Source organism: Euleptes europaea, chromosome 20, assembly GCF_029931775.1.
Source record: "Euleptes europaea isolate rEulEur1 chromosome 20, rEulEur1.hap1, whole genome shotgun sequence".
Classification (NCBI taxonomy): domain Eukaryota; kingdom Metazoa; phylum Chordata; class Lepidosauria; order Squamata; family Sphaerodactylidae; genus Euleptes; species Euleptes europaea.
In genome coordinates, this window is record NC_079331.1 from 12,375,052 (window position 1) to 12,399,723 (window position 24,672).

The following is a 24,672-nucleotide window of genomic DNA, read 5'->3' on the forward strand; positions in this document are numbered from 1 at the left end:
AAATAAGATGGAACAGACAAAAAAAGGAGGTGGGAGAAGGGAGGCCAGCCATAACATGAGCTGCCCTCAATCACATCTGGCAAAACATCTCAATCTGACAGGCGTTGCGGAACTGCATCAAGTCTCGCAGGGCCCTGGTCTCACTAGAGAGAGAGAGAGAGAGAGAGAGTTCCACCAAGCTGGGGCGAAAAAGGCCCTGGTTGAGGACAGACGGACACTCTTCAAGTCGGGGACCACCAGCAGGTTGTTGTTAGCAGAGCACAAAGCTCTTAAGATTGGTGGTTTGGAGCCATGGACTCCAATCTGGAGAACCGGGTTTGATTCCCCACTCCTCCACATGAGCGGCGGAGGCTAATTGGGTGAACTGGGTTGGTTTCCCCACTCATCCACATGGAGCCAGCTGGGTGATCTTGGGCTAGTCGCAGCTCTGACTGAGCTCTCTCAGCCCCACCTTCCTCACAGGGTGTCTGCTGTGGGGAGGGGAAGGGAAGGCGATTATAAGCCCGTTTGATTCTTCCTTAAGTGGTAGAGAAAGTCAGCATATAAAAACCAACTCTTCTTCTTCTGCCTCCATTCTTGACACCCATTATGAAACCACTGCCTAATATTATAGGAAGCTAAGGCCTGGGTTGGTTTATCAGAAGCGAATGCAGACAAGCAAGTGATCAGTGGCATTAACTCTGTCCTAGGAGCCCCACGGTTTTTCTCTCAGCTGCACTTAATTGCGCCTTTTTGCTCTTGGTAGGTTTGCCCGGGTACAGATCAGTGTGTCAGAGCCCATCATCCCGTTCAGAGAAACAATCACGAGGCCCCCCAAAGTCGACATGGTGAACGAAGAGATAGGAAGGCAGCAGAAAGTCGCGGTCATACACCAGAGCAAAGAGGAGCAGAATAAAATCCCCGAGGGTGTGCAGGTCGACTCCGACGGGCTCGTGACGATGTCAACGGCAAACAAATACGCCACTCTGAGCGTCAGAGCAACGCCGCTTCCCGAGGAGGCGACTCGGCTTCTGGAGGAAAACTGTGACTTAATCCGGACCCTGGAGCAGTTCACCACTTCTTTAATCGAGGGTAAAAAAAACCAGGAGATGAATCAGAAGACCCTCGACCAGATCCGAGAGCTGAAGCAAAAACTGGAGCAAAAACTGCAGGGTTGGAAATGGAGGAACGCCGTCGACTGCATCTGGTCCTTCGGCCCCCGAAAATGCGGGCCGAACATTTTATTGAACAGATTCGAAGGCTACGAGAGGTCCGTGTGGCAGTGCTTGGATAAGGGGGCGAAAGAGGCGAGCCTGTACCGGGACTTCGACAACAGCGTAGTGAGTGGGTTTCAGCTGGCGACGCTTTCCGGGCCGATGTGCGAGGAGCCGCTGATGGGCGTCTGCTTTTCGGTGGAGAAATGGGACATGAGCAAATTTGTGGAGCAGATGTCCACAAACAGGCAGGATCTGGAGGGAAAGACCGCGGGAGAGATGTTGGTGGCAGAGGGAGCCGCCCCCATGTCGACAGGCGAGGATTCCAAATCGACTTCAGGAAGTAAAGAAATCCAAGAGAGCAGCCAGCAACCTTTCAAACTGCCGAGTAAACGTAAAGGGGAGACCCTGCCTGCCGATTGCTATGGCCCTTTCTCTGGACAGCTCATTGCCACCATGAAGGATGTGTGCCGTTACGCTATGCAAGCGAAGCCGCAGAGGCTGATGGCTGCTATGTACACCTGTGAGATTATGGCCACAGCGGAAGTATTAGGTAAGAAAAAAAAACTGTCCGGGTGCATGAAGGGCTACCTAGCTGATGGGTAGAGTGTTTCAATGTGTGTTGGGTACAGCTGGAAAACCGAACGTCGCTGATTTTATTTGCTTAGATCAGTGGTTCCCAAACCTTTCAGGCCACCGCCCCCTTGGTTCCTCAAACTCAACCCCAGCACCCCCCTACCCTATCCTATAAAAAGCATGATACGGTAAAGAAGATAATAACAATAAAATTTCAAAACAGTAACAATTAATTGCACATCTATTCAAAATCAAATTAAAACTTTGTAGTTGAAATTCATTCAACAAAACTGATGAACTTGATCCAGTATTACCAGCTCTTCAAGGACTGGGGGGAGGGGATATTCTGATAGTTTCCACCAAATTTGCCAGCATGGTGCCATAGCTTGTTCTGTTGTAAATTAGTGAACAACACAGTTGAAGGAGCCCACCTCCAGCGCCCCCTGCTGTCCTTTTGCCTCTTAGTGCCCCCCCCCCAGGTAATCCTACTGCCCCCCAGGGGGTGGTATCGCCCACTTTGGGAACCACTGGCTTAGATAAATGGTTTACCTTTTAGTGGTTCTCCAACATTTGGGGGGGGGGAACGATATTTATTTTATTTATTTTTTTACAAAATCTATATTCCGCTTTTCTGCCCTCACAGGGGCCATCAAGGTGGCTAATGAATTAAAACGTACAAAATAGGATCACATTTTTAAACCATTAGGTAAAGGTAGTCCCCTGTGCAAGCACCAACTCCTGACCCATGGGGTGACGTCACAATCCCGATATTTACTAGGCAGACTTTGTTTATGGGGTGGTTTGCCATTGCCTTCCCCAGTTATCTTCCCTTTAACCCCAGCAAGCTGGGTGCTCGTTTTACCGACCTTGGAAGGATGGAAGGCTGAGTCGACCTCGAGCCGGCTACCTGAACCTGACTTCCGTCGTGAGCGGCCTCAGGTCGTGAGCAGAGCTTTTGACTGCAGTACTGCAGCTTACCACCTTGCGCCACAAGGTTCTTATTTAAAACCATTAACCCCCTCAAAAACAACCCTACATCATTAAAACAATTAAGAACAGAGATAAAATACCTACAAAGACATAAGAACAACAGTTAAAATGTGGATCAGGACACAGCCTTCCTTCTGCTAAGTTTCGGTGGTGCCTTGTAGCTCTAGTTCGGTAGTCGTGCGTATGAGTTGGTGGAAAGGGTGCAGAGACCTCACTAGCCCTGTGCCTCCGCAGGCCGCGTCTATGCCGTCCTGTCCAAGCGGGAAGGCCGTGTGTTGCAGGAAGAGATGAAAGAAGGGACGGACATGTTTATCATCAAGGCGGTGCTGCCCGTGGCGGAGAGCTTCGGTTTCGCTGACGAGATCAGGAAGCGAACTAGCGGCCTGGCCAGTCCACAGCTGGTGTTCAGCCACTGGGAGGTAAGGCTTCTGTTTGTTCCCATCTGTCTTGGAGTATTTATTTCCCATCAAAGCGGCAAAACAAGGAATAATAAAAGGATGGAGAAAGAGATTGAATTATGGCCACAGCGAGCTTTTGCTTTTATTCCCATCTAAATGAAGGGAGGTCATATCTTTGCAATGCGTTTGCTTGTTTCCATCCCATTTTGATAGGTTTTTTGAGCTTGGCAGATGAGACCCTTACAACAGAAGCTAGCGGGACGCGTCTGGTTAAGCAGGGCAAGCAGGCAGCAGCCTTCTCTCGGGAAGCGACGGAGTAGAAGTAAGACAGCCGAGTCGTATGCTTTTGGAAGACCCCTCTAATTCTCCAGCAGCGGCCTAAGTTTGGGACCCATGGACTCTGATCTGGAGAACCGGGTTCGATTCCCCACTCCTGCAGATGAGCAGCGGAGGCTAATCTGGTGAACTGGATATGTTTTCCTGCTCCTGCACACGAAGCCAGCTGGGTGACCTTGGGTGCTCTCTCTCAGCCCCACCTACTTCACAGGGTGTCTGTTGTGGGGAGGGCGATTGTAAGCCGGTTTGATTCTCCCTTAAATGGTAGAGAAAGTCAACGTATAAAAACCAACTCTTCTTCTATTAAACTTTGAGATAGGATCAGTCTCCGCAGGGAAGTCGAGTGCTACTTATTTTTTTTGTCTTGCAAATGGACTGCAAAAATCCCTTTGCACTGTCCGACAAAGGCAACCAACTTTGATGGAATATGCTACAATGGCTTTTTACATTTTATGCTGGCCTTTGGCTGTAATAATGAATGATTTGATTTGGCTACAATGGCTAAAATGACCCACATGATGAATACAACTGATGAGGAGACCCTCCATCAGTTTAATGAAAAAGGGAAATTGTTTTATAGATATATAGAAACTGACGGTTGAAACTCTGTAACGATAGTAGTAGATTAAATGTTATAAACATAGGTTAATTAATAGTGAAGTTAACGTCTAGTAGAAAAGTCGAAAAGAAAATGTCAGAAGACAGTCTGCTTGATTAATTGGAAAATTTGATGTTGTAACTGTGTTGTAACTTCTTTTATATATATATATACACACACACACACACACCCTATAAGGAGCCCCGTGGCACGGAGTGGTAAGCTGCAGTACTGCAGTCCAAGCTCTGCTCACGACCTGAGTTCGATCCCAACAGAACTTGGTTTCAGGTAGCCGGCTGAAGGTTGACTCAGCCTTCCATCCTTCTGAGGTCGATAAAATGAGTCCCCAGCTTGCTGGGGGTAAAGGGAAGATGTCTGGGGAAGGCACTGGCAAACCACCCAGTAAATAAAGCCTGCCTATAAAATGTTGAGATGTGACGTCACCCCATGGGTCAGGAATGACCCAGTGCTTACACAGGGGACCATTACCTTTAACCCTATCTGCAGACGGATCCCCCTTTTCCCTTCTGTATCCCCCTTTTTTTTAAAGGCTCCCTGTTAACGCAGCAATAGTCTTGGGTGTGGAATACACATGCTGGGCCTAGACGGGATTACATGTAGACGCAAAGAGAGATACCGCATTAAAATGGGAAGAGCAAGATTCGAGTCCAGTAGCTGGTATCTGACGAAGGGAGCTTTTCCTCTTGAAAGCTTATGCCCTGTAAATCTTGTTGGTTTAAAGGTGCTACTGGACTCGAATCTTGGTCTTTGACTGCAGGCCAAAACGTCCATTTACCTGAAATGTTAAAATGTGGAATCTTTTGGTTGCCCCAAATTTGCAGGGTTTTTTTTAACCCTTTATGCATGCAGTACCCTTAGATTCAGATTTGGTAGATCCTCTGTTCTTCAGATAACCAACTAGTTAGTCGGTCCCAGGGCAAAAAAAGCTTGGGGACTTTTCTGTTTGCCCCAAATGTCCTTTCTTTAAGGTATTACTTTTGAAAGTTGGGAATCCTTCTGAAATACTACAATAGGTACCACGGATCAAGTATTGTTTTGATCGTCAGGCGTTGTTTGTGGGTCGAGAACAGCAATAAATTGAATTGCTTTCCTCCAGTTTTCTCGCCCCTGTCCATTTTCTTTTCCAATTGTGTTTTTCTCAAACCATGTAATTTACAATCAAGCCCTTTTGAGGGGAAGATGTTTTAAGGGACAGGAAGGAGAATAAAATTACATGCCTCTTTTCTAAGTCGGTTAACATCTATTTAGGCAGTTCCTCTCTTCAAAGACCTCTCTCTGAGAAAAATATGGACTTGGCTTCAAAATGTTCTTTGTAACTCTCTTCATCCAAGGCATCTTCCAGCTCTGAATTTGGTATCAGGTTTGAAACCCAAGTGAGAATGCTGCACAGTTTTTGTTCCCTTCTGTGTGGTTTCTGCAAGAATCCCAAAAAAAAACTTACAGGGCTGCAGGAAAAGAGGAAGACCCAACAAGAGATGGACAGACTCAATAAAGAAAGCCACATCCCTCAATTTGCAAGATCTGAGCAAGGCTGTCAAAGATAGGACGTTTTGGAGGACTTTGATTCATAGGGTCACCATGAGTCGGAAGCGACTTGACAGCACTTAACACACACACAGTGTGACCCCCAACGCCCACCCGCCAATCACATCCCACATGTCAGAGTTGTTAGGACTGAACAGGTTTGATTGTCTTGCTGTCTTAAAGCTGATGTGGGTTTTCATTTAACAAATTTGCAGTTGAGCCACTGTGCGGCGGAAGGAATAATTTATAATTTTTTAAAAATTCATAAATGGAATAAGTGCCCTGAAGTCTTTGGAAGAAGGGCAGCACACAACGTTTTTTTATTTATCTTGCAACTTGATAAAACCCACCGTTCTGCCCTTGAGGCCTTTGAAGTGGCTGACCGATAAGTTTGAACCGATAAGTTGCTTTCGGTCTCAGCTGGGGCAAGCTTCTTGGGTGGAGATCTGCCACGCCGAGGGCACAGTGCTGCGATTGATTTAGCATTGGGAATATCGGTGCGGAAGCGGGTTGCCCTCTGAGCCCGCCACTTCCTTTCAAGAAAGACCTCTCTTGCAGCAGTATGCGCTTCCAAACAAGCCACGTCAGAACCGTAGCCTTTTAACCTGAGCGTGCAAGCTTGGTAGCTGTAAGCCGCACAGTATTTTGCTTTTAGTCGTCAGGTTTCACTGCAGTAAATATTGGAAGCTAGTAAAAGGAATTTTTAAGTGAAAAATGACACACGGCCCAAGGCTGCGGCATGCCTTGTTCCCCCCCTTCCAAAATCAGCAGCTAAGACTTAAAAGAGCCAATCCCTTTCCCCCCCCCCCCCCATAGTCAATGATGTAGAGATCTGGGCAAAATGGTTTTTTTAAAAAAAGTAAGATTCCCTTTAGCTGCATTGGGCTCCATGGAGCCCTTTCTTGACTGGCTCCCCCCCCCCAGTGCCGTTAGGTGATCTGGGGGGGTGCTCAGATGGAGGTAAATACTGGCAGGAGGCAGCCCCCCCTACAGCTGCTTCCTGAGCCCTGCCTAATATCTGTAGTCCAATTCTGTTCTTTCTCTCACCAAAAGACAACCCCGTCATATGATACGGGGTTAGATCCAGCAGATTTTTCTCCTTTTGCAGCCTAAGAGTCCTAGAATAATCGAGTTGGAAGGGACCACCAGGGTCATCTAGTCCAACCCCCTGCACAATGCAGGAAATTCACAACTACCTCCACCCCACACCCCTATGACCCCTACTCCATGCCCAGAAGATGGCCAAGGTGCCCTCCCTCTCATGATCTGCCTAAGATCATAGAATCAGCATTGCTGACAGATGGCCATCTAGCCTCTGCTTAAAAACCTCCAGGGAAAGAGAGCTCACCACCTCCCGAGGAAGCCTGTTCCACTGAGGAACCGCTCTAACCGTTATCTTCCTGATGTTTAGAAGGAAATTCTTTTGATTTGGTTTCAACCCATTGTTTCTGGTCCAACCTTCTAGGGCAACAGAAAACAACTCAGCACCATCCTCTATATGTCAGCCCTTCAAGTACTTGAAGATGGTTATCATATCACCTCTCAGTTATCTCCTCTCCAAGCTAAACATACCCAGCTCCTTCAGCCTTTCCTTATAGGACTTGGTCTCCAGAACCCTCACCATCTTTGTTGCCCTCCTCTGGACACATTTCAGCTTGTCTACATCCTTCTTAAATTTCGGTGCCCGAAACAACACGGTGCTCTAGGTAAGGTCTAACCAGAGCAGAGTAAAGCGATACCATCACTTCGCCTGATCTGGACACCATACCTCTTTTGTAAGAAGACAACAACTAAAGGCGCACAGGGTCTGTGTGGTTTGGTCCACACAATCTGAGCTGCCAATCTTCTGTGCATCTTGGAAAAGTGGCTACATGTAGAAGCCTGATTTGTGCTGTTCTTGGAAAAGGGTAGGGAGGTAATGCTCTTCAGTAATTGTTCATTTCTTCAGACAGAAATGGCTTGCACATTCATTTTTACTCAACTAGCTAATTTTCTGAATGGTACCTTGTTTGGAAAACAAAGCTTTCTTGCTTGATTTGCAGTCTGCTTTTACCCGACCATCTTGAAACGTAGAAAATTACCCGTAATTCTCCCGTCTGTTTCCTCCTGCCTCCTTCCATTAACGCTGCTCTTTCAACAATCTCTCTTTTCCTAGATCATTTCGGACGATCCGTTTTGGGTGCCCACCACAGAGGAGGAGTATTTGCATTTTGGGGAAAAGGCAGACTCCGAGAACCAGGCTCGCAAGTACATGAACGCCGTTCGAAAGCGGAAGGGACTTTACGTAGACGAGAAAATTGTGGAGCATGCTGAGAAGCAAAGAACTCTCAGCAGAAACAAATAACTGCCTCCACTTCTGCGTCCCGGCTTTCTCGGTTAAGTGCAGGTGAATTATTTTCCATGCCGGAGATTTCAACACACACAAAAATGTCACCTTGGATGTTACTGGTTCTGCGTGGGTTTTTCTTACCGTGAGTTGTCTGTGGCTTGCGTTTTAATAAACCTAAGCCTTTCCGACTTTTAAAATTATTATTATTATGTCCTAAAGCTTCCTTCTTTTTTTTGGTCTGTGTTCTTTTTTGAAATCTTTCTGCCTTCGTGCAGCTCTGTCCCCTGTGTACTGCTCTGCCGAAAAACTGCAGATCTTACTAAGGAGTCCGCGGAGGGGCTGCGGCTCAGCGGTAGAGCATCCGCTTGGCATGCAGAAGGTCCCAGGTTCAATCCCCAGCATCTCCAGTTAAAGGGACTAGGCAAGTCAGTGATGTGAAAGACCTCTGCCTGAGACCCTGGAGAATGACCGTTATATTCATTTCTGGATGCAGCATAGTTAAGACTTTCAGTAACGTCCTAGTGTAAGCGTTAACCATTTTGGTGGTTAAACCTAATTAACTTCCCCAAAGTCTGGTATCTCGCCGAGTGACTTCTCTCTTATTTTTCATGAGTCCCCCCCTTCCTGTGGGGACAGAGGTTCTTTACCTCTTGTTCTATCTAAAAAAGTCTTACCCTTATCTGACAAGGGGAGCTTTGACTCTCTAAAGTCCATACCTTTCCTTTATCCCTTAGAAGCACCTTGATCCATTGATCTTGAGCAGCATATATCTAATGTTTGAGGGATATAAGGACTGAAACAAAACTTGCCACTGACGATGTAGCCTTTGGATCCCTGTCACTTAGTAAAAAAGGCATTATGTCAGACACAGAGGCATTAGATTTGTTAAAAGGGGAGAGATATAATGTGATCGGAGTTCCTCAAAAAAGCAGCATTCCAAGAGGGCATGAGCTAATAAATCGATAGAACCAGAAGAGCAAGGGCAGGTCCTGTCTGGGTGTGGTATATTCAAAATCCTGCCCTGCCATAACCATTGAGGGGTTAGCATTCTGTCTAGCGAAACAGAAGGCTTTAGAAAGACAAGTTGTTGTCAAATAATAAGTATAAGCAGGCAAACCAAGTGGTGGTGGTACTCCAAAGAACTGGGATGAGCAAACGTGGCGAGCACAAAAAGTAGTGCTGTTTTAGGCTTTTACCACACTAGGTGTTCCCAGCGATGTATCAAGAGTTTGGAAATGTTATAAAAAACAACGTTTTAAAAGGGTTTTTAGATGCCACGGCTAAAAAATGGTTGGAAGACGTCTTCACAGCTAAAGGGGCCAAACAGAGTGCGAACAGTAATTTTTTATAACAGTTTCAAACTCTTAATACATCGCTGGGAATACCTAGTGCGTTAACAGCCATAATCGAGCTCTTTAATGAGCTTTTTAATTTTGGTGAAAGCTTCAGTTTCCCCAAGATCTAACGACATATCCTGCGAGAAGCCCAACAATGACAATTTCTCATCTAAGATTTTTTGCCATGAGGATTTAAAAGGGTCGTGCTTCAGAGAAGCTAGGAGCCCCTCCGTGCTAAAGCACAGCTTGAGTTGTAGCTTAAAGGTAGCCAACCATGCCCTAGCTTTGAGTGACATTTGACTAAAATCCATACCATGAAATTCTTGCTGGTTGGCTACTGAACGCGAATCTCACCGCTCTACGACAGACTAACTTGGCTGCTCTCTGAAACATCCAAGCATCTGAGGATCGCCCGCGCTTTTTTTTCACAATTAAAACTGGAAGTGCCTTTCACTCTTTACCATACAATATTTGCTCCCAGAGTATATCAAGAGTAAGAACTATGTTTCGGAGACCGATTCATCTGCCCCCAGTTTCTGCACGTGTCACTTTGTGCTTTGGCAGTCAGGAGGGTAATTTACCGGTTCTGCTCACTAACCTTGTATTTCTTGCACGTTTTTGTGTAGAAAGCGAGTAGGGAAATGTTTTTTAAACAAAAGAATCAGAAAAACTGCAGGCTATTATTGTGTGCTAGCTGGCCTTGATAGGCACGCAGGAGCTGCGTCCTTGAAATCTAGGGAAATGATGTTGTCTCTTTCTCAGGAAAAAGGTGAAATGCTTCTCCCCCCACCCCCCGGGAATAATTGTTTTTGTACAAAAGTGAACTCTCTAGACCTGTTCTCAGCTTGCACCAAAACCGCTTTCCTGTCTTAGAGCAAAGAACGCCTCCCCCACTTTGAGCATTGTGTATGCTGTTAACCCTACGCTATGCCTTGAAAAAACAGCCGTCTGCTGAGGCACACGGCTCTTAAAGTGGTTTGACAAAGGGAAGACAGATTGGCGATCAGCACTCTCTATTTTTCGCATTTATGGAAAGCTCTTTTGGCTTCTGAGTGAGGCCCGTGGCGCGGAGTGGTAAGCTGCAGAACTGCAGTCAAAAGCTCTGCTCACGACCTGAGTTCGATCCCCACGGAAGTCGGTTTCAGGTAGCCGGCTCGAGGTTGACTCAGCCTTCCATCCTTCTGAGGTCAGTAAAATGAGTCGTAAGAACATACTGGATCCTACTGGATCAGACCAAGGCCCATCAAGTCCAGCGGTCTGCTCATACAGTGGCCAGCCAGGTGCCTCTAGGAAGCCACAAACAAGATGGCTGCAGCAGCATTATCCTGCCTGTTTTCCACAGCACCTAATATAATAGCCATGCTCCTCTGATACTAGAGAGAATAGGTATGCATCATGACTAGCAGCCATTTTTACTAGTAATCATGAATACCCCTTTCCTCCATGAACATGTCCACTCCCCTCTTAAAGCCTTCCAAGTTGGCAGCCATCACCACATACTGGGGCAGGGAGTTCCACAATTTAACTATGCATTGTGTGAAAAAATACTTTTATCTGTTTTGAATACATTCTTCAATGTATGTGACTAATCCCGTTTTAAAGCCATAACGCTAATGGGCGTTACCATATCCTGTGACAACAAGTTAATTAATTCTCTGCACAGTTACTCCAGTGTAAGCCCATTTACTTCAGTGGATTTTAGACTGGATAGGCTTGCACTGGAACTGTTGTGTGAAAAAGTATGGCTTTTATCTGACCTAAATATGCCACCTATCAACTTCATTGGGTGTTGAGTTCCAGTGTTATGGAGGGAGAAAAAGGCATCTCCACGTCGTTCATAATTTTATAAACTTCTAGCATATTCCTTATTAGTCATCTCCCCCACCCTTAACTGAATATCCCTAGAACCTGTCGTCTTTCCTTGTAGGGAGGATCTTCAACTCTTTGGTTATCATGGTTGCCTGCACTTGTTCCAATTCTACAGTATCCTTTTTGAGATGGGTGTGATCAGAACTGCATGTGTTCTTCTGAACGCAACTGTGTCATGGATCTGATGAAACTGGCTGTTTTACATTGCCTTTCCATGCAATCAGTCATCGTTTTTGCTGTATCTTCCATAGTGACCCCAAGGTCTCTTTCCCGATCGTTCACCTCCCTTCAGTGTAAATGGGGTTTGGGTCCCCTCCCCCCATGAATATCACATTGAAGAGAAATAGAGGGAAGGAGAGAGAAAACGAAAAACAGGAGGTGGATCTGGGCCCATGGAATAAAACAAGTATTCACAGATTGGGGTTGTAATTGGGACCTATGTCTGGAGAGAGTGCTATGGTTCTGTGATCTTACTGCCTATAGAAGAAGACATTAGTTAGTTACCAAGGTTACCAATTTAAGAAAGATGTAGACAAGCTGGAATGTCTCCAGAGGAGGGCAACAAAGATGGTGAAGGGTCTGGAGACCAAGTCCTATGAGGAAAGGTTGAAGGAGCTGGGTATGTTTAGTCTGAAGAGGAGAAGACTGAGGGGATATGATAATAATCCTCAAGTACTTGAAGGGCTGTCACATGGAGGATGGTACCGAGTTTTCTGTTGCTCCAGAAGGACCAGAACCAACAGGTTGAAATTATATCAAAAGAGTTTCCGTCTAGACATTAGGAAGAACTTTCTAACAGAGCGGTTCCTCAACGGAACAGGCTTCCTTGGGAGGTGGTGAGCTCTCCTTCCCTGGAGGTTTTGAAGCAGAGGCTAGATGGCCATCTGTCAGCAATGCTGACTTTATGACCTTAGGCAGATAATGAGAGGGAGGGCATCTTGGCCTTCTTCTGGGCATGGAGTAGGGGTCCCTGGGGGTGGGGGTGGGGGAGTACTTGTGAATTTCCTGCATTGTGCAGGGGGTTGGACTAGATGATCCTGGTGGTCACTTCCAACTAAATAATTCTATGATTCTAAGGTTGTTTTCAGGGTTGTTTATCCTCTGTGAGCTAAATATAGAACAACTGCACTTCCTGTCTCCTTCCCATCTCCCTATCATCCAAATGTGCCCCGTTTTCACTATAGAATGTTTAAATGTAGCAGTAGGCATAGCTAAAGGTAAACGTCCCCTGTGCAAGCACCAGGTCATTCCTGACCCATGGGGTGACGTCACATCCCGACGTTTCCAAGGCAGACTTTGTTTGCGGGGTGGTTTGTCAGGGCCTTCCCCAGTCATCTTCCCTTTACCCCCAGCAAGCTGGGTACTTATTTGACTGACCTCGGAAGGATGGAAGGCTGAGTCAACCTTGAGCCGGCTACCTGAAGCCGACTTCCGTCGGGATCGAACTCAGGTCGAGAGCAGAGCTTTTGACTGCAGTACTGCAGCTTAACACTCTGCGCCACCGGGCTCCTAGGCATAGCTAGGTCAGTAATATATGGACGAGAGCTAGGTAATCCCAAACCCATTAATGAACAAGAACAGGATTTATAACACTGAGTGGATAAATCTGCTTAGTTTATTGCCTTTTCATCCTAGCAGCTCTTACTTTTAGCAAGGGAAGGCAGACTATGATGGAGAATCAAAAGCCAGTGATTGACTGATGGAGCAAATTGGTGTTTTCAAGAGCCAGAGAAGGCATTCGTTGACAGTCCGCTAAAAGAGTGTGGCTTGTGTCAATCGTGGCCTCTTGTGGTTCTGGAGGTGGAAAGCACGGCTGGTGTCTTGACCAGCTTTGTTCTTCCTTGACAAGACTGGCCGTCCATTCATCTGATCGAGTCGTCTCCGCTGGTGTACCTTTGGTGCTGTTTCGCAAAGGACCGCGGCACAGGTGTTGCATCATTCCGACGTGAGCAAGCAAGGAAGTAAGTTGAAGCGGGATGGTTTTCAAACAGTGTTCCAAGGAGTGTTGGGGGTTGCCTGGAGCCTGATCCAGTTCGTTGGTGAGAGAAGCAAGCTGGTGTGGTATAGGTAGTTGGACTTGGACGAGGAAAACCTGAGGTGAAGTCCCCACTCTGCCATAACCTTGGATGGCTTACGCTTTCAGTGAAAGGGTTTTCTGAGGGTTAGAATGAACAAGAATCGTGTACGGAAGGGTGGAATGAAAATGTACTAGACAGATCTCTTCCTTCACCCGCGTGCACCCAGATTGGGATGTAGGTACCTTAGGAAATTGGACGTGTAGAGAGGTGCTTCCCCCTCAAGCCAGAAGATCCCTCTACCTGCAAGAACAAAGTAAAGGGATCTCTAGAGTCAAGACACCATTAACTCAAGACCAGTGTGTGGGATCTTGAGTTCAAATGTCAGCGAGTGAACGTACATGTGACCGGAGGTCATGGGCGTGGGCCTGGAGTGAGTGAAGTTTGGTGTTCTGGTTTCTTTCAGAAGAGAAGACTGAGAGGGGATATAATAACCATCTTCAAGTACCTGAAGGTCTGTCATACAGAGGAGGGTACCGAGATCTGTTGCCCCAGAAGGTCAGACCAGAACCAATGGGTTGAAATTGAATCAAAAGAGTTTCCGTCTAGACACTAGGAAAAATTTTCCAACAGTTAGAGCACTTCCTCAGTGGAACAGGCTTCCTCGGGAGGTGGTGAGCTCTCCTTCCCTGGAGGTTTTTAAGCAGAGGCTAGATGGCCATCTGTTAGCAATGCTGATTCTATGACCTTAAGCAGATAATGAGAGGGAGGGCATCTTGGCCATCTTCTGGGCATGGAGTAGGGGTCACTGTGTGTGTGGAGGGGGGAGGTAGTTGTGAATTTCCTGCATTGTGCAGGGGGTTGGACTAGATGACCCTGGTGGTCCCTTCCAACTCTTTGATTCTATGGGTACTGTTCTATGAGAAGAGACAAACTTTCATGGCAGTGGCCGGAATTGTTTTTTTACTGATGATTTGTACGTTTACTAGTTGTAAGATACTGCAAGAGTCCATTTGCAGACTCCATAAGCAGGATATTTTGAATGGATAAATAGATCCGGCCCCAGATCAATATTTTGCAGTGTAAGAATGAAATCTCTCTCCAGTGTTACTTTAGAAGAAAAAACGTCTGTGCTATCAGGAGTTCTGTCTGAATCCTTAGAGGTTCTAAAAAGACACGGGCGCTAGAAGTAATTCCTCAGCTTTGTCTGTAGATCATTCTCCCTCATGCTCTGTTGAACTACCCCTTCGAGTTTTGTTCCATTATTCTTCTGAGAAGCATGCTTCTTGGCCTCTGGAACAGTCCATTTTTTTTTTTTTTTAGAGTGAAAAGAGAGGAATACCCCAGCCTCTCCTTTCTCTGCCAAAAGTGATGTAATCTGTCTCACCATTCCTTACAAATTGCTCCGTCTGCAGTCTCTCCTGTTTATGGATATAAAATGGGTTTTTAATGAAGGCAGGGATCGTCCAATTTTTTAATTGCTTGCCAGCCCCCATGGGGATTTTTTTTTAATGGCTGATACAGCAGTGCCACATGTTCAAGTGAGGACTGTGTAGTTAACGCGGGAATGACTTTCACGTGAATTCGATCCAATAGGCCTCATATTAATCACCTGCCAGTATTTGCTGATTTGGCAGAGGGTGGCATGATGCCTATTTATGGAGTCTATTTCTGCATGAAATTGCCCTAAAGGATGCCTCCACTCGTAAGGACATAAGAAAAGCCGTGCTGGATCAGAACAAGGTCCATCAAGTCCAGCAGTCTGTTCACACAGTGGCCAACCAGATCCCCCTAGGAAACCCACAAACAACTGCAGCAGCATTATCCTGCCTGAGTTCCACAGCACCTAATATATTAGGCATGCTCCTCTGATCCTGGAGAGAATAGGTATGCATCATGACTAGTATCCATTTTTACTAGTAGCCATGAATACCCCTCTCCTCCCTGAATATGTGCACTCTCCTCTTCAAGCCTTCCAAGTTGGCAGCCATCACCACATCCTGAGGCAGGGAGTTCCACAATTTTACTCTGCGATGTGTGAAGAAATACTTCCTTTTATCTGCTTTGTATCTCTCACCCTCCAGCTTCAGCAGATGAGCTTCAGGTTTTGGCATTACCAGAGAGGGAGGAAAGCTTCTCCCTGTCCGCTCTCCCCACACCTTGCATAATTTTATAGACCTCTATCATGTCTCCCCTTAACCGCCTTCTAAACTCAAAATACTTCTCTTTCCATGTGTAGAAGGGTGACAATGGTTCTTATGACCGTAGCATCCTTGGAAAAAAACATTTCAAGGGAGAATTTAGATGCTGCTGCATTATAATCTAATACACCAGGGCATCAGAACTTCACTTCAGTTGGCCGTTGGATTCTCTTGTGTCTTGGCTGGAGCTTGAGGTTATAAGAAACGCAGGGCTACTGGTGCAAATGGCATCCTCCTGTTCGCCTTTTGTAACATGAAGTTCAAGTTCTCTCATGTCTTTACGGGATTGTGCTGTGTGCTTACCTGCGTCCACTACACATCTTTTGTTGCCAGGGATGAGGAAGGAGGAAAGTTCAGCATAATGATATCAGAACTCTGGACATCTTGACTGCATGTTACAAAGAGTGAAAGTAGAACGCAGCGCAGGGTTTCCGTTTTCAGCGGCAGCCCCAGGTTCCTTATAGTGGGTAGTTCCAACTTGAATATTAATAACCCCACTCAACACACATCCCCCTGATTCTTCATGAGGAGAAATTGGAGAGGAGCTTCCCCCCCCCCTCTTTAATATTTCCATCGTTTCGATAATTCTAGGCGAGGTTCTTTGGGTCAAGTTGTGAGATAAACTGTTTTCAGTTGGTCCAAATTAGTAGCTTTGAGTGAGAAGTATAGAAACTGGTGCACAGTAGAAAAATGCATTCAAATCGAGATAATTTAACTTGTCGCAGCCTGTTTTTGTATTGGTGAAAAACAAAATGTCCTCCTTGAACAAATGTGGCAATTTGTGTGTTTACGAAAGACCGAAAACCACAGGCAGGAATGGTGGTTGGTTGTTTTTTTTTAATGTAAATTTAAGCCATAATCTCAAATGACAACCTGTTTTCTTACGGAAGGATGTTTGCGAAAAGTAAGAAAACCTTTCCTTGCAGCTGTAGGATGCATTGAAATCTCCCAGCGGAAGCGTCGCGAGATGCCCGTGTGAATGTGTTTTGATGCCCCCCTTCACTGTTCCAGTGAAACACCCATGTTCAGGAAGCAGGGTTAGGTTAAGCAGAAACACAACTGTAAGTTTTAGGAAACAGACAACAATGCAGGTCTTTTGGTTTTGCTTCAGAGGCGCCGTCACGGGCCCATATGTTTCTACTTTCTCCATTTTTCCAGTGGGGGCAAAGGTCTTCTGCGGGAACTCCAATTTTAGAAAGTTACAAAGCCTTTTATTAAACTCCTTGGTTCTTAGCTGTACAGTAGTCCTACAGTAGTCCTACAGTAGTCCCAGAGGAAAGGGTACGAGGGCTTTTCAGTTTAGGAAAAAAGATAGCGGGGGATAATCTAGGTTTATGCATTTGGTAGAGAAAGTCAATAACAGAAACTTTTTCCCCCTGGCCCAAAATACTAGAATTCAACATATCCAATGAAGTTGATGGGTAGAAGAAGAAGAGTTGGTTTTCATATGCTGACTTTCTCTACCACTTAAGGGAGATTCAAACCAACTTACGATCACCTTTCCTTCCCCTCCCCACAACAGACATCTTGTGAGGTAGGTGGGGCTGAGAGAGCTCTAACAGAGCTGTGACTTGCCCAAGGTCACCCAGCTGGCTTCGTGTGTAGGAGCGGGGAAACAAATCCAGTTCCCCAGATCAGGCCCCACTACTCCAAATCACCGCTCTTAACCACTAAACCACACTGGATAGTGGGTTCGAGATGAAAAAAGGGAAGTTCTTCTTTGGTGATGGAAAGTGCCATCAGGTCATGGCTGATTTATGCCGACCCCATAGGGTTTTCAAGGCAAGAGACGTTCAGACGTAGTTTGCCATTGCCTGCCTCCCCGCGGGCTGGGAGAGTTTGGAGAGAACTGTGACTGGCCCAAGGTCACCCAGCAGGCTTCATGTGGAGGAGCAGGGAATCGAACCCCGTTCTCCAGATTAGTCTGCCACTCTTAACCGCTGCACCACACCGGTTCTTCTTTACTCAATGAATAAATAAATTGTGAGATATGCTCTTGATTGGTACAATGATGGTTACTACCCTAAATGGCTTTAAAGGGGTGTGGTGTTAGGCGGATTTGTGGATGAGAGGTGCATTAGAACAAAGATGTACTTCATTTTTCATTTTTATTTTAAATATTTACATCCCGTCTTCTCTCCTGGATTTGGCACCCAAAGCAGTTTTATACAGCTCTATTTACCGGACAGCTCTAAACAGATAATACATAGCAGCAAAATAACGTGATTCTTCTCCGGCGGTTTCGTGAGAGCCGCTCTTCAATTTTTGCATGCGTAAGCATAAACGCTGCCGATGTAACTCGTGCTTTTATTCCGGGCCCTTTTTATGAGACTGTGGGCTGAAAAGCAGAGTAAATATATATTTTTTTTAAAAAATCAATATGATCAGCAGTCACCGCTATCAAAAATTCAGGGAACGGTGCCGTGCCCCAGCCGTCAAGGATTTAGTGAGAGGGCGGCCAATCCATGCCTCAGCTTTCTCCCGAGCGGCACCCACCATTGGGATCTCCCTTGGAAACAAAGTGCTTTTTTGTGAACCGCTTCATGGAGATTTCTAAGAAAAGGGGTAAAGACCTGCCTAGTGAGAGTTTTGTTTTTAAACCCTTAATCGATGTTTATGCAAGGTACAGTTCTTTTTCATTCATTGCCTAGTTTGGCAGCGTTGTCCTTCGCTGGTGTTCGTTCCGTTTTTTTAAAAATTGTGTTATCGTGGACAGAACCGAGCGGGCACAGAGGAGAGCGACGAGGATGGTCAGGGGCCTGGAGACCGAGCCCTGTGAAGAAAGGCTTTGAGGGAGTTGGGAACGTTCAGTCTGGAGAAGAGGAGGTTGAGGGGGGACATGATGGCTCTCTTTAAGTATTTGAAGGGCTGTCACTTCGAGGAGCGCAGGGAGCTGTTCCTGTTGGCAGCAGAGCACAGGGAGCTGTTCCTGTTGTTCATCAGTGACCTGGAGTTGGGGTTAAACAGTGAAGTAGCCAAGTTTGCAGATGACACCAAATTATTTAGGGTAGTTAAAACAAAATCGGACTGTGAAGAGCTCCAGAAGGATCTCTGCATACTGGAAGAATGGGCATTAAAATGGCAAATGAGATTCAATGTGAGCAAGTGTAAAGTGATGCATATTGGGGCAAAAAATCCCAACTTCACATACACTGATGGGATCTGTGCTGGCAGCGACAGACCAAGAAAGGGATCTTGGGGTGGTAGTGGATAGCTCAATGAAGATGTCAACCCAGTGTGCGGCTGCTGTAAAAAAGGCAAATTCCATGCTGGCCATAATTAGACGAGGAATAGAGAATAAAACTGCTGATATCATACTGCCCTTGTACAAATCTGGTGAGACCACACTTGGAATACTGTGTACAGTTCTGGTCACCACACCTAAAAAAGGATATTACAGAGCTTGAGAAGGTGCAGAAAAGAGCAACTAAAATGATTAACGGACTAGAGCAACTGTCCTATGAGGAGCGGTTAGGACGTTTAGGGCTGTTTAGCTTGGAAAGAAGGCAGCTAAGGGGAGACATGATAGAGGTCTATAAAATGCATGGTTTGGAGAGAGTGGACAGGGAGAAGTTTTTCTCCCTCTCCCATAATACTAGAACACGGGGTCATCTGCTAAAGCTGGAGAGCGAGAGATTCAAAACCGATAAAAGGAAATATTTTTTCACACAACGCATAGTTAAATTGTGGAACTCCCTGCCCCAGGATGTGGTGATGGCTGCCAGCTTGGAGGGCTTTAAGAGGGGAGTGGACATATTCATGGAGGAGAGGGGTATTCATGGTTATTAGTTAGAATGGATACTGGTCATGCTGCATACCTATTCTCTCTAGTATCAGAGGAGCATGCCTATATTTTGGTTGCAGTGGAACACAGGCAGGATGGTGCTGCTGCACTCGTCTTGTTTGTGGCTTCCTAAAGGCACCTGGTTGGCCACTGTGTGAACAGACTGCTGGACTTGATCGGCCTTGGTCTGATCCAGCAGGGCCTTTCTTATGTTCTTAGAGGATGGGACTCGCAATAATGGGTTTAAATTGAAGGAGGAATGGTACCATCTGGACAATAGGAAAATTTTTTACAGTAAGAGTTGTTCGACAGTGGAATCAGCTACCTAGGGAGGTGGTGAGCTTCCCCTCTCTGGCAGTCTTTAAGCAGGGGTTGGACAAGCACTTGTCAGGGATGCTCTAGGCCAGTGATGGCGAACCTTTTAGAGACCGAGTGCCCAAACTGCAACCCAAAACCCACTTATTTATTGCCGAGTGCCAATGCGGCAATTTAACCTGAATACCACCCCCAGAGGGGGCCCAGAGGGGGAGGCTAGGGTTGCCAAGTTCCTCTTTGCCATGAGTGGGAGGTTTTTGGGGTGGCGCCTGAGGAGGGCGGGGTTTGGGGAAGGACTTCAGTGCCATAGAGTCCAATTGCCAAAGTGGCATTTTTTTCCAGGGGAACTGATCTCTATTGGTTGGAGATCGCTTGTAATAGCAGGAGATCTCCAGCTAGTACCTGGAGATTGGCAACTAGTTCCTTAGTGTTTTCTCTCTACATACCAAGACAAATGGAAAGGTGTTTGGAGGATGGCTTGTGGGCCCTTCAAAGGTGGAACAGGACTGCATGCCCCTCTGCCTGCACAGACCCAGAGGGCGCCGGAGAAGCCGCTGGAGGGAAGGAAGGAAAGAAGGGAAGAGAGGGAGAAAGGGAAGGGAGGGAGAGAAAGGGAAGGGAGGGAAAGAAAGGGAAGGGAGGGAAAGAAAGGGGAGGGAGGGAAAGAAAGAAAGAAATGGAGCTAGGGAGAGAAAGAAAATTAGGGAAAGAAAAGGACGGAGGGAGACAGAGAAAGAAAGAGGCCATTTATGCATGGGAGGTTTTGCCTTGGATTTGCCACTTTCCAGATGCACATTTTCCCCATCCGGATTCTCAAAACTCTGCATGGGGACTTACTGATAAGTTTTGAGAATTTGGATGGGGAAAATGTGCATCTACAGAGCAGCAAATCCAAGGCAAAACCTCCCATGCTTGAGTGGCCAGAGACAGAAAAGCCTTCCTGCTTTCTCTCTCTCTCTCTCTCTCTCTCTCACACACACACACACACACACGGCCCCCACCTCCTCCCTCAGCAGAGAAGTGGGGGGTGCTCACGCAGAACAGCCCGCTGCGCACGGGGCGCCGGGAGACGCTTCCCTACCCGCGGAGGCTCGGTGTCCTGCCCCGCTCCTACACACCCATGGAGGGTTGAGGCAGGTCCTGGGTGAGGGAGAAGGAGCTGGGAGAGGAAGGGTGAAGGGGCAGGAGAGGCAGAGCAGCCCAAGGAAGGCCAACAATGCGGCGGTGTGGTTCAGGCCCACCAGCCAGCTGGGCGGAGCGCAGGAAGGCATGCAAGGGGAGAAGGGGGGAAAGGGGGGAATGGACAAGGGCCCAGAAGCCTTCCCTAATCAGGCACCAGCTGCGAAGGGGGACAAGAAGGGAAAAAGAAAAAAAATCCTGCCCCGCTGACAGCTGCCCCCACCCAGCCGGGCCGGCCGCCAGCGAGGGAGGGAGGGGAGGGAGGCGCCCCAGAGCCTCCGCCTGACTTGCCGCCCTGTGGCTCACCAGCCCTGCCGCTGCGCCCTTTGCCTATGGACGGGGCTGGGTCCCGCCGCCTCCCACGTGCCAGGGGCGAGCAGCAGGAGGAGGAGGATCCCCCGCCCGGCTGGGCCTCGCCGCCACCGCCTCCACCCACCCCTTTCAGAGTGGAGCTCCGGCGGAAAAGAGGCCCGTCTGGCAAGGAGGGAGGGAGCCCAGCCTAGCTCAGTGCCCCTCTCTGCCTGCCTGGCTTGCCCAGGCCCCTAAGCCCCCCACCTGGAGGGGTTCTCCCACCCGGCCTGCCTGCCTGCCCCAAGGGGGGGATGTGGCAGTGGGGCGCGGCGGCAGCGGCAGGCTTGTGAGAGGCGAGCGGGGTGGGGCAGAGGGCGCCTCCTTCGCACTCACTGGCCAGCCACGCCCCTCCGCCCGCTCAGGCCCAGAGGGCGCCGGAGAAGCTGCCGGCCATGCCGAGTGCAGGCGCTTGCCTTCTGTTCCCCGTTCTCCCACCCTCCTGGCTGGCCACGCACGCTCCAGCGGCGGCTTCTGTGGGAGAGTCCGGGGGCCACCTCCAATGATGTCGGAGGTTCCCCACCCCTGGGCTACAGCCTCCCCCATCCGGGGCGGGGCAGAGCCGAAAAGGCCAGCGGCTTGGAGGAACTGCGCGTGCCGGCAGAGAGGGCTACGCGTGCCGGAAGTGGCACGCGTGCCATAGGTTCGCCAACACGGCTCTAGGCTGATCCTGCATTGAGCAGGGGGGTTTGACTAGATGGCCTCTATGGCTCTTTCCAACTCTATGATTCTATTGGATTTTTAATTTGTGGGCCATTTGGGGGTACAAGCTGGCCTGAAAAGCAGAGTTAAAACGGAAGAAGGAATTGATAAAATCTTGCAGAGAAGACTTTTTGAGAGCCAGCTCAGTCTCAACTTAAAGGCTGCTCCAGAATTTTCTAATCTTCCTTTTCCTTTTTTTTTTTTTAAAGAAAGTGCTAAGCATTTCAGATGACAGAGCTGAGAAACAGATATCGCCCAGTCATTCTGCAAATTGCGTTAAGTGAAATACTGCCTCTATGGTTTCCTCTAATGCTCAGCTTGGGGGTTGTTGTTTTTTTGTTTCTTTTTGCATTTCAGGCTTCTTTGATTACTCTCTTGTAACCGCCCCCCCCCACTCCCCAGTGCAGATAAATATACGGGTATGATCTCATCCTATTGTCACAGTAATGTGTCTTCGGGGATTTTAACCTTGCTCCCATTAAGATGACATCATCTCTTCTGCTGACTGTAAACTGCAGGCGGTGAGTCTTGGCTTTGTGTCCGCAAGACCTGGGGCAGCCTCTTGTCAAACCAGGTGATACCCGACTGCCCGCCTGTTTTTAGCGTTGTAATATTTTTTTTTTTTTGGCTGTGTAGAGACCGCACAACCAAGCATGTGAGAGATAATGTGTCCTTTGCCCTTTTATTTTGTTTATTTGTTTATTTATTTATTTATTTAGTGATTTATAGCCCGCCCGCCCCGGGCTATATTATATTATATTATATTATATTATATTATATTATATTATATTATATTATATTATATTATATTATATTATATTATATATTATACCCCGCCCTCTGGCTCAGGGTGGGTAACATCATACAAAAACATTAATACATCAATAATAAAATTAACCACAGAATCTAAAATAAAATCTAATAAAATCCCAATTTAAAACTTTAAAAAGGTAAAGGTCCCCTGTGCAAGACCCATGGAGTGACATCACATCCCGACGTTTCCTAGGCAGACTTTGTTTATGGGGTGGTTTGCCAGTGCCTTCTCTAGTCATCTTCCCTTTACCCCCAGCAAGCCAGGTACTCATTTGACCGACCTCGGAAGGATGGAAGGCCGAGTCGACCTTGAGCCGGCTACCTGAAACCGACTTCCGTCGGGAACGAACTCAGGTTGTGAGCAGAACTTGGACTGCAGTACTGCAGCTTACCATTCTACGCCACGGGGCTCATTTAAAACTTAAAAACTACAAAACTACCGATGGCGCCTAAACACTACTCATGTTGCCGAATATTCGCAGCAGGTTACCCCTCAGTTGCCATTAATAATATAACAGGAGTGGGGGAGAATAGGGAATGTTTGGTGAGAGTGGTTTAATGTATTCCTTACATATTTTAAATGAATATTTGCTTTCCCTTCCCCCCCCCCTCAGGTTTTCCCAATTTTTCTTCTTCCAGGTGTAAATCAAGCAAAATCTTCCCCCGTAAAGTGCACGCCTATTTCGACATTTCGGTGCTTGTAAATCAGCATGATAGTCTAGATGGCTTATATTATACAGTGTGGAGTAGTGGTTAAGAGAGGTGGTTTGGAGCGGTGGACTCTAATTTGGAGAACCGGGTTTGATTCCCCACTCCTTCACATGAGCGGCGGACACTAATCTGGTGAACCGGGTGGGTTTCCCCACTCCTCCACATGCAGCCAGCTGGGTGACCTTGGGCTAGTCACAGTTCTCTCCGAACTCTCTCGGCCCCGCCTATCTCACAAGGTGCCTGTTGTGGGGAGGGGAAGGGAAGGTGATTGTAAGCCGGTTTGATTCTTCCTTAAGTGGTAGAGAATCAGCTCCATTTGCCAATGCTAGAACTGCAAATGCTAGAACTTCTTCTCGAGTTCTGCGTTCAAGAGCTCTGAAGAGTGCAACATGAAGAAGAGTTGGTTTTTATATTCCAGCTCCATTTGCCAATGCTAGAATTGCATTGGTTGAGGCACAAAAGCCAAGCTGGTTTATGTGTGTGTCTCTCTTCTCTCCCGGCACCTGACCTGCCGTCATCCTCCGCCGCTTGCTACCCTCTGGCCGTGCTTTTCCTACCATTGTTACAACAGCCGAGACTATTATAACCACCAGGGTTAGAGGAAATGGACCTCTTTCCGCTTCCCACTGGCTGGATGCTTGACAGCGCAGCACACGTCGGTCAGCTTGGCCATTTCCTCTGGGTTTCCTGGCCTCTTCCTTGCTTGGGCTGGCTGCTTACATGTGGCACAAGCGGAGGGAGGTGACTGGAAAGTAAAAAAATGTTGGTGTAAAAAGGCATTAACGTAAAAACGTGGGAAGTCTGTTGAGTTCAGTAAGGTGAGTAAGTAAAGATTCACCTATCATATAGGCTACTGGGTGGGAATCATCTGGCTGGCCGCTGTAGGAAATGGGATGCTGGACTGGACCCAAGGCTTTGGACTTTAAACAGCCTCTGAAGAAGAAGAAGAGTTGGTTTTTATATGCCGACTTTCTCTACCACTAAAGGGAGACTCAAACCGGCTTACAATCACCTTCTCTTCCCCTCCCCACAACAGACACCCTGTGAGGTAGGTGGGGCTGATAGAGCTGTGACTAGCCCAAGGTCACCCAGCTGGCTTCATGTGGAGGAGTGGGGAAACAAATCCAGTTCACCTGATTAGCCTCCGCCGCTCATGTGGAGGAGTGGGGAATCAAACATGGTTCTCCAGATCAGACTCCACCGCTCCAGACCACTACACCATGCTGGCTTTGGACTTTAAACAGCTTCTGGCTCCAGCCTGTTTTTGGCTTTTCTTATTGTCTCCCCAGCCTGTAATGAGAGATGGACTCTAATATCCCAGGGTAGGGCAGAGTCCCTCTCTGGTTGCAGGTAGGGGCTGAAGAAAAAGAGTGGTTGTTTTTTTAATACCCCGCAAGAGAGCCAGCATGGTGCAGTGGTGATTGGCATTACCT

At 47.3% G+C, this 24,672-nt stretch overlaps 1 protein-coding gene across 1 annotated transcript in view; it reads left to right on the top strand.

Annotated features, from left to right (window-relative positions):
• EFL1 (elongation factor like GTPase 1) overlaps positions 1 to 8,043 on the top strand; it is a 47,446-nt gene extending 39,403 nt beyond the window's left edge. The window contains exons 17-19 of the mRNA XM_056865728.1: positions 746 to 1,746; positions 2,994 to 3,178; positions 7,792 to 8,043. Coding sequence (XP_056721706.1) covers positions 746 to 1,746; positions 2,994 to 3,178; positions 7,792 to 7,980 — 1,375 coding nt within the window. The 3' untranslated portion in view covers positions 7,981 to 8,043. The remainder of the gene's footprint in view (positions 1 to 745; positions 1,747 to 2,993; positions 3,179 to 7,791) is intronic.
• The last annotated feature ends 16,629 nt before the right edge of the window (positions 8,044 to 24,672 follow it).